General features: G+C 41.2%; 1 protein-coding gene across 2 annotated transcripts in view; it reads left to right on the top strand.

Annotated features, from left to right (window-relative positions):
* Positions 1-9,810, top strand: part of CLIC4 (chloride intracellular channel 4) — a 68,243-nt gene that overhangs the window by 44,378 nt on the left and 14,055 nt on the right. For both annotated transcript variants that reach the window (XM_019547632.1, XM_019547631.1), the window contains exon 3: positions 3,550-3,675. In XM_019547632.1, the coding sequence (XP_019403177.1) occupies positions 3,550-3,675 (126 nt within the window). The remainder of the gene's footprint in view (positions 1-3,549; positions 3,676-9,810) is intronic.

Consider the following 9,810-nt stretch of genomic DNA (forward strand, 5'->3'; position numbering starts at 1 on the left):
GGAAGGAGCTGCTGCTGCTGCCCCCATCTGAGCTGTTTAGAAAGGCATTGGGGCAGGCTGGGGGCTCCCGTTGCTTATGGGTGCTCAGCCCCTGCATATTTCAAACCATGTGTGTAGTTATTACCAGGTAGTTAGACAAATTCCTATTCAGTAACATTGAGCTAAGCTTTAGGCTTCGCACCGCCCATCCCTACACATTAGAGCTTAAGTTGTGGTTATTTTTTAGAAGCACAGATATTTTGAAGTGCCCTTTCAGCCCCTAGAAATAATATTCAGTCACGTGACATGTTTGTTGTAGCTTTCCATGAAGTGCTAGTGCTACATGGGCTTTTTCACTCTCTAGACAAGATTGTACTATTGGGTTCTTTTGCTGTACTGTCAAGGATACAGGTTTTTTTCAGCCTGTCCATTAGCTCTTGTTTGAATGTCAAAAGAATGATTCAGGCTATACCACCTATAACCTTGAAGGACATGCTACAGCTTTCAGAGGAAATCATGGAGGTTTTTGAGGTTATGGCCTGTAGGCTGTAAGGTGATAGGGGAGATCTGTTCATTACAGTAGCAGTGTGTGACTAATGTAACTGGGAAAGAAATGGGCACCAGCCCCAGGTCCATTCTTTCTGGGGGTGCCATTATGGCCTTTCCTCTCCTGCCCCTTGAGGTCTTTGCTATGGCAGGTACCACCCAGCCACACGTGCTGGGCAGGAACAGCCAGCCCTATACCCAGTGTTGTATTCAGGTGGGGATAGACTGTGCTGTGCGAGAGACAGCCCTGCTGTGGGGATTTTGGGGGGGAGAGAACAAGGCACCAAGAGTGGCCTCCATGGAGCCCACGCTGCCGCTATTCCTCAGTTGCAGCAGCTTGAGCCTGTGCTGATACAGCACAGTAAGCAGCTGCTGCCCAAGTGAAGAGAACCCTTCTCTGGCTCTGCTCTCCTCCACACCCCCAGCACCCCGTGATCAGTAAAATTCCTCTTGGGCATCTGGCCTGGGCACCGACAGAGTTTGCTATGTCTCTGTCTCCTGCGTTTGGTTCCTTGCTTTGGCTATGGTTTGCTAGGATATTAACGTCTCTGTACCTCTTCGTCCTTGATTCTGAAAACAAAGTCTGTTGGGGGTACATCTTGGGATGTGTTTTGTGTTCCCTAAAACACTCTGAGATCCTTGTGGTAGGCTGACACACATACTGTGCACTGTATCTGTGCTGTTGCTTAATTTTTCATGTGTTTGAGAGGATGAATTCCAGGTAACCACCCAGTGGGATTTTTTGGGGAGCCTTTCCTTTTGTTAGTTTGTTGATCTGGTCTATTTCTGAAATGAAACCTTTCCCTTGATTCCCTTCTGGGCAGTCTAGTTGCTTTGACTGCTTTTGTGTTAAAATTCCTTAGAAGGAACATTTATCCAGTTCATAAAGTTGGAAATGAGCCATAATGGTTTTCTGCAGTTGTGTATGTACAGAACTATATTGAACCTAAATATTATAATACTTTCCTCAAGAGCATTAGACTGGCTAACGATGGTTAAACTGGACTTGTATGGCTGACTTGGAGCACCAATTATGAAAGAAAAATTGTGCTTAAAATATAAGGGAGAGGACCAAAGTTAGTGATGCAATGCGGTCAACAAACTACTTGGAAAACTGGAGTTGAATTAATTTCCACGCTTTGACTTCAACATCTGACTTCTGCCACTGTTTTGTAAGCTACCACCAGACTAAAAGTGGTCTTACTATTAATACAAAGGTGCTTGAGCACTAAGTGTCAAGCTTTTCAGTTCAGTTCTGTATGTACTTCCAGCTAATTCAAACTGTTATAGGAATGCTTGTAGCTTACATGTATGTTATCTTTTGTTGGTCAGCCAAAGTGTAGGAGCTTGTCTTATCAGTATTACTATTTCCTCTGGTAAGGGGCTCAAGCTGTGGTCATGGAATGAAATCCAACATGGTTTTAATCCTTTAGGAATTTACACTTGATTCAGAGTCCTGCAGGACTAACCAATCTTAGTGTACAGTTACAAATTAACCACGTTTGAAGGTGTTATCCACAAGTAAGTCTGTGCTTTCACACCACTTGAGTGGTTTGTTTTTATGTATGTATTGCTGCTAGCATAACTTCTCTTACCTGTGTGGACAGGGCATGTCTTGGAACTGGTCTGTACATTCTACCCCAAGCCACCTATAGCATGGATATAATCCCTGAGAAATCCCTGTTCATGCTTTGCAGAGAAAGTCTTGACTATAAAGATTCACTGGTTTCATCAGTCTTGTAATAGAAATTAATCCTGGCACTGAGGAGTTGACGTGTAAAACTGCAATTCCTGTTCTGGTTTGAGTTAAGACCGTCACAGGCACAGAGGTAACAAATTTCATGGGAACTTATAGGAGCGAATTTTGAGGGGGGGCTATTTTTAGAAGACTCTTGGGGTTAGTATAGGTAGTAACAAACGGGCATGCCTTACGTTATCCAGCAATTCAACAATGCCCTTCCTGAACTTCTCAACTTCTGTCCTCTAGGATTGAATGTTCCTTTGTTTCATTGTGTTTAAATGATCAAATGAAATGGCAGATGTGCAAGCACATATTATAGTGAAATTAATAAATTGCGTAAGATGGAATGAATGCAAGTGGGTGTATACGCATGTGAGATTGGCACATATCATTTAGATAGACGAATGTCTGCCATGTCACCACTGGATCAAGACCCAGCTAAACTGAAGGAAAGAGAGCAGCAGCCAAGTGTCTATAAAATAGACCGTTCAGCAGGATTAGGATTACCGTCTGAAGGGGGTTACTGCAGGTAGAAAGCCAGCATTAGTTTTGGTGAAACTAAGCAGACAACTTAGTGCTGTCCTTAACTTTGAATCCAGATATTTATGATTATATTATGTTTTCTCCCCTGCCATGAAAAGGACTTTATTTTTATCGGTACTTACTTGAAAGCTCATCTTGTAACTGTAAAATAACTATTTTATTGCACTTTTCCCATGTTTGGCAGGGGGTGGGGCTGTTTGCCACAAAACGGCACGTGTATTACATGTTTGAGTGGGTTTTTTTGTTAGCTCATTTACTTCAGAGGAACTTGGGTGTGGAGAGGTAGGCATATTAATGGATGACCTCAGGTTCCATTCAGGTTGCTGCATGTGTCGGTGTATGTTGAAGATGAAACCGAAATGGAGGGGAGGAAGGAAATTACTGTCTTTAAAGCTCTCAAGTTAACTATGTGATAGTATTCCCAAGCCAGAATTCTAATTAAGATTTAAACCCAAATTTTGAATAAATTTTTAAAAGATCTAATTTAATACAATTCTAAAAAAAAAAAAAGCTAGCTACTCCTCTCCTTTAAAAAAAAAAAAAAAAAAAATTGCAAGTAATTGAACTTTCTCTCCTACAGAGATGCTTTCTTGAATCACTATTGCACTGTAAGTGCCTGACTTAACTCTGGAGGGTCAAAAGTGGTATGCAAAGAGCAGTACCTCTCTAATCAAAGTGATGCCTGTGCTGACCTGCTTCTTTTACGGTGTTGTGTACCATGTTTTTGTATTGCACTTTAGGAAACCAGCAGATCTTCAGAACCTGGCTCCAGGGACGCATCCACCCTTTATTACTTACAATGGTGAAGTGAAAACAGATGTGAACAAGATTGAAGAGTTCCTTGAAGAAGTCTTGAGTCCACCCAAGTAAGTTTTTCAGGCAAGAATATATTTGCATTTGCAAACTTGGTTATTTAGTAACTAAGGTCTTTCAGAATATCTAACCTCCAACAGTCTCGCCTCCATCCTTGGAAAGTTCTTTGAAAAGATTATGAAGGAAGATATTTGTGGGAGTCCAGCAGGAAAAATAATGCAGCAGAGCAACCAGCATGAATTCGTAGCAGATAGATCATGCCTGACCAATCTATTTTTGTTTTATAACGGGGTCACAAAATGCTTAGATGCAGGAGTAGAGGTGAATGTTGTTTTCTTGGATTTTGGCAAGGCCTTCAATGCAATATCTTATCCCATTCTCATAAATAAATTAGGAAGCTGTGACACAGATGTTTACACAGTCTGGTGGGTGTCAAATTGGCTTAGAGGTCACACCCAGAGGGTGATAGCAGACAGGGCAGTATCGACCTGGAAGGATGTGGGTAGGGGGGTCCTGCAGGGTTCAGTCCTTGGACCTGTACTCTTCAATATCTTCATCAGTGACTTGGATGTGGGTGTGAAGTGTACTCTGTCCAAGTTTGCGGATGATACTAAATTGTGGGATGAAGTGCACACTCTGGAAGGTAGGGAACGATTGCAGGGCAACCTGGACAGGTTAGAAAAGTGGGCAGTACACAGTAGGATGCAATACAACAAGGACTCGTGCAGAGCGCTGCACCTAGGGTGCAAAAATATCCAGCGCACCTACTGGCTGGGAAGTGACCCTGTCAGCAGCACAGAAGCGGAAAGGGATCTTGGAGTCATAGTGGACTCCAAGATGAATATGAGTTGTCAGTGTGATGAAATCATCAGCAAAGCTAACCGCAGTTTAGCATGCATCAGCAGATGCATGACAAATAGAACCAAAGAGGTGATACTTCCCCTTTTATGTGGCATTGGTCAGACCACAGTTGGAGTACTGCGTCCAGTTTTGGGTGCTGTACTTCAAGAAAGATGTTGATGAACTCGAGAGGGTCCAGAAGAGGGCCACTCTTATGGTTAGGGGCTTACAGGACAAGCCCTAGGAGGAGAGACTGAGAGGCTGAAGAGGTTTAGGTCCCTGCAAGAGAAGGCTGAGAGGTGATCTTGTGGCTGCCTACAAATTCATTAGGGGAACGCAGCAAGGGATCAGAGATGCTCTGTTCACCAGGACACCTTGGGGTAACAAGGAACAATGGTCACAAACTGATTGAGAGCAGATTTAGGCTGGATATCAGGGGGAAAACTTTTTCACAGTAAGGGTGGCCAAAATTTGGAATGGGCTTCCAAGGGAGGTGGTGCTCTTCCCTACCTTGGAGGTCTTTAAGAGAAGGCTGGGGTCATGTGATGCCAGCAGTCTTTCCTACATAGGCAGGGGGTCGGACTCAATCTGTTGAGTTCCCTTCCGACCCTAGCATCTGTGAATCTATGAACCTCATCTTGGATTTGAGTTGCTTTAACTTTCTAGTTTCTATTTGAGAGTAAGCTTCCTACAGTAGTATATAACCAGCCACTGATCTTCTGGAATACTGTGTACCTGTTAAGAGGTCCAGTCAGATGCCTGATGACTTTGCTTGTGACTAACAAGCCCAATTTGAGAATGATGCAGCTTGTTACAAGTTTCATAGATCCATATGCTGTCTCAGAATTTCTAGAATGCAAGTCATTTTATTTCAGTTTCGGCAGGATAGATTGGGTTGTTTTCTAGGGTCTTCCTCAAGAAGGGCAAGCAGGCCATCCCTGAATAGGGCTGCTTGGACACCTTAGTAGCTGCCTCTGGTTCCTTATTCCCCTTATGGAGTCCTGCAAACATCATACCAAGGCCTTCAGCACGAGCGCCTAGGCAAGAGTATGGAGGAGTAGAGGCTGCCCTAGACGCACCATCCCCACTTCTGACCACCGAGACAGAGTCCAGGCATTCAGTGCCTCGATGGTTGTAACCACTGCCAAAGAGCAACAGATTGGAGGTACTGCAGACTGCCCTATGCCTCAGCAAGGATGCATTTCTCTTGGGGTGGTGTACCTTAGCCTTACTTCAAACAAAGACTACCCACGAGGCAGTGGGGGCTGGTGCCCTATACTCACGTTACTCTGGAAGTTGCAACATTGTGGCATTTTATAGGAGCTGCCCTACCACCAGTAGTCCCACCACATTGCCACCAGGCCCTCAATCAGATGCAGTTTACAGTCCTACCCAGGGCCAGCAGCAGTACAGTATTGTCTACTAATAAGGGTTTTTTTCTCCATGCCAGTTTACTGGTGTTCAAGTCGTGGCAACATGAACTAAAGTCTTAAATATTTTAGGCCAAAAAATATATATTTCTATGAAATCCATTTAATTAGGAAGAATGTAGTATGTAAAAATAGGTTAGAGATTATTTATAACTGATACCATTATTTATAATTATGTATTTGTGGCTATAGAACTTTCAGTTTTGGTGATTGGGGTCAATGTGCCCAAGCTATATGCCAATAAGAGAGAAACTGTCTGGGCAATGAAAGTGTGTCTATATATCAGTGAAGTAATTTTAAGCTGATCTGCTAGTGTTCATCCCAAGATTTGTGTTTGCAGCAATTCTAAAAGTAAGCTGATGTGGGTTAAAACAATGTATTGACCTTATTTGAAGCATTGGTGGCTTATACATTTTTGCATTATGAAACTTTCCATTATGCTTTCTTATTTTCCTGCCTGTAAAAATGAATGAAAAAATAAATAACAGAGCAGTGAAAGAGGGGAAATCATTGCATACATTAAGAATCAATGACATGGAAGTTGGCAGTAGCTGGCTGTTGCAAAATATCATGTGTGTTCACGCATGCCCAATAATATGCCCCTGCTGCAAATGTACTGTCTCTGTGAGGCTGTGATTTGAGCCTTAAAACTATGGAGATTGTAGAAAGACGCACAAACTGCCTGAATTTGAGATCATCTAGTGCAAGAGCAGAAAATGGTGTCAGGTATCCTACAAGCTCCTGACTTCCCCTCTCTCTAGCAGGCTGTCAGTGCTCAGACATGCTTGGTCTCTGGCTAGCTGAGCTATTTCTCTTATGAGGAAGTGTTTCTAGATATTACCATTTTTTCTTCCTTTTTTAGTGGACTTCGGATCAATGACCACTTACCTTCCAGGACAAGTAGCTTTGTTGCATGTTTGTTGGGGGCGGGGGGGGAGTTTAATCTTTTCCTTGAACAAGCAAGAGAAATAGAGCAAAGCAAATGGCACATGCTTGACTACAGTTACACTCTATTGTGTGCGGAGCCCAATTCTCCACTCATTGAGCACTGCATTGCAGTGATAAAAAAGGCAGCTTTCTCCTGTATTCTCCCTATGCTGTTACAAGCACAATATGCTTGATTTACAGGCTCGCTCCAGAAAGCGTGAGGAGAAATGATAATATTTTTCTTTCCTCAATGGAGTAGTTTGAGGTTTAGAAGTAGGATTACACAGAACTGGACAAATAGAAAATGTATTAAGCCTGATGCATATTCTGTTGTTCATGAGATCTAGTCTCACTGCTTTTCTCTCCTTCTGAAACAAGCCTTTAAAGATTGTTTGAACTAACAATATTTTAAATATTCCTCAGGGTGACAGATGCTTTGATTGTGTAGGAGTATAAGAGTTATTTTATTTTATTTTATGTAAGCAGAAGTCAGAAAGTTAAGGCTATGAAAAAATATTTCTTCAATTTGAAAGCTATTACATCAAATATTTCGATCTACCTTAAACTGTTCTTTGAATAGAAAACAGCCCTTGTCGTAGGTCATCTGAACACAAAGAGGCCCAACAAGATTGACCAGTTATCAGTTACTCTAGGCAAGTAAAGCCCTCTTATTGATCGGAAAGCAGGACTGTTCTTTAAAATAAATGTTTGGATTTCATTGTAAACCTTCCCTGTGCCTTGTCTATACTACTATAAGAGCTTTATTTACTTAACATTCACATTTCAAGCTGTTACATGGAATATTACAGAAGATCAGTTAGTTAAAGATGTCTCTCAAACCATGGAGCCTGCCTGCCAGCTGAGTGTTCAAAATCCAGATTACATTTCTAGAAACGAGTCATTTGTTTGTAGGGGGTAAATCAAAAACTCTGCTGTGAGACCTTCAAGCTTTGAGGTATGTAACACATGATCTGGCCTGAGCTTCTGGCAATTTAAATTGAGGCTCAGTCAATTAAAGTTGCATAGTGTGAAGGGACAGACATGGAAAATCTGAAGCATTTTTAATGTTCATGTAGTCTAGCAGGTAGCAGAAAAGTTTTATACAGAATATGAATAAATCTGTGGGTTTTTTATTTTTGTTTTTTATGTGATTTTTTTGGGGGGCTGGGGTGGAAATTGAAAGCACAATCCTTCAACCTAGTCAGCATATAGGAAGTAAGGACTTCCTAAGGATGAAAACTGAAGTGTTCAAACATCCAATTCAGTCTTGATTTTTTTTTTTTCTTCATTTTCTCAACCAGAGGAGATTTGTGTGCTCCTGACACTGTCGTGTCTTAACTTAATTACTTCATGGAATACACAAGATTTAAACTAGTACCATCTGCAAGAAGACCATAATATTCCTGACTTAAGTGGTCTGCCACTGCTTGTTTTTTGGGGAAAAATTTCAGATAGCTGCAGTGATCGTTGCTTTTCTTTTGTTTGTGGATATCTCTTTCTTTTGGTAACCTATGAAATTTATTTTACTGCCTTAAGTATATCTTGCTGTACTCAACAGAATATTCTATAGCAAGGGCTCTGTCTGAAATTGTGGGTATCTCTATACCTAGAGAGAGAATGAAAATGGTGGCATAAGGTGTGTAGTATTGTGATGACTTCTCCTTAATATTAGACTGAATTTTATAGTTACAGTTGTATAACTGGTGAAGGTGCATATAAGTAAAGGGAGCACAGGAAGGAACACAGCCCAGTTTGTGGAGACAGTTTTATGTAAAATATGAACTTGTACCTGCAGGCATCAGATATACTGTTAAAAATACTCTAGCAAAATTGGGGCAACTAACTGGTCTACCCTAGAAACAAGCACACATTTGCTTGTCACTAACTAGACAAGAATATGCACTGGTCTTAGTTGATCTATAGACATACCAATTATATTTGATCCACTAATCCAGTTTACATAGTGATAAGAAGTTTTTAAAAACATCCTTGCTTCACAAAAAGAGCAATAGGTAGTGGAAATGTCAATAAAGGGTGTTTTTCTTTTGTTTTCTTTTGCCGCAAATTAACTTTTATAAATAAGTTTAACTTGAAATTTTAGTCTCCTAATCTTCAAGAATTTGTAAATAAAATACTGAGTACATTGAGTATGTAACTATAATGCATAGCCAATCCAGAACTTCTAGCTGTGCCCTTAAATCCCAGTGTAACTGAATACCCATATTGTGCTGTTAAGTGTTTATTTCATGTCCTTGAGCAGGATTTGACTTTCCTCTGGTAATTCTTATCGCAGCAATAAGCACTGAAGTGCTACAGAATTCCAGAGATCCTGGCTCATGTTGTATATAGTTCAGACGCATTGAAATAACTTAAGTACGCTTAAAATGTCCTTTAGCTTAACTGTAATTTTGTTTTTAAATTCCTTGCACATATTTCTGATATCTTCTTAGGTTGTTGGAAGTGATTTAAAAAAAATGCATTGCTTCAATCCTGATACCATTCAGTCTACACAGATCATTAAGCTGTACCAAAAGTACAAAACAAGTCCATTTCACTTTTGGCCGTTCTTATTTTCTGGCTCTTGTGGTCTGCAGTGTCATCAGTGTATAAATTGGTGATTCTCAACCAGCATTCCACAGGATTCACAAAATCAACCCAGAGACTTCAGAAAGGAATCCAGAATGCCAAACTTTCCACCTGGCTGTGGGCTTGCCATGTTTCATAGTTTCTAGGGTCAGAAGGGACCTGAATAGATCATCTAGTCTGACCCCCTGCCATGGCAGGAAAGAGTACTGGGGTCTTTGCAACAAGAATTGATCTCATGTTTCCTTGCTCAACAAATAAGTGAAAACTTAAGGGCTCACAGTTTCTGAGGGCTTTCTTGAGTCTAACAAGATTGAGAGCAAACCAGGAAAGCCAAGGCTGCAACTGAACTCCAACTAGCTTCAGGCATCAAGGACAACAAAAAGTCCTTTTTCAGACATGTGGGGA

Source organism: Crocodylus porosus, unplaced genomic scaffold (assembly GCF_001723895.1).
Source record: "Crocodylus porosus isolate Cpor-Errol unplaced genomic scaffold, CroPor_comp1, whole genome shotgun sequence".
Taxonomy (NCBI): Eukaryota; Metazoa; Chordata; order Crocodylia; family Crocodylidae; genus Crocodylus; species Crocodylus porosus.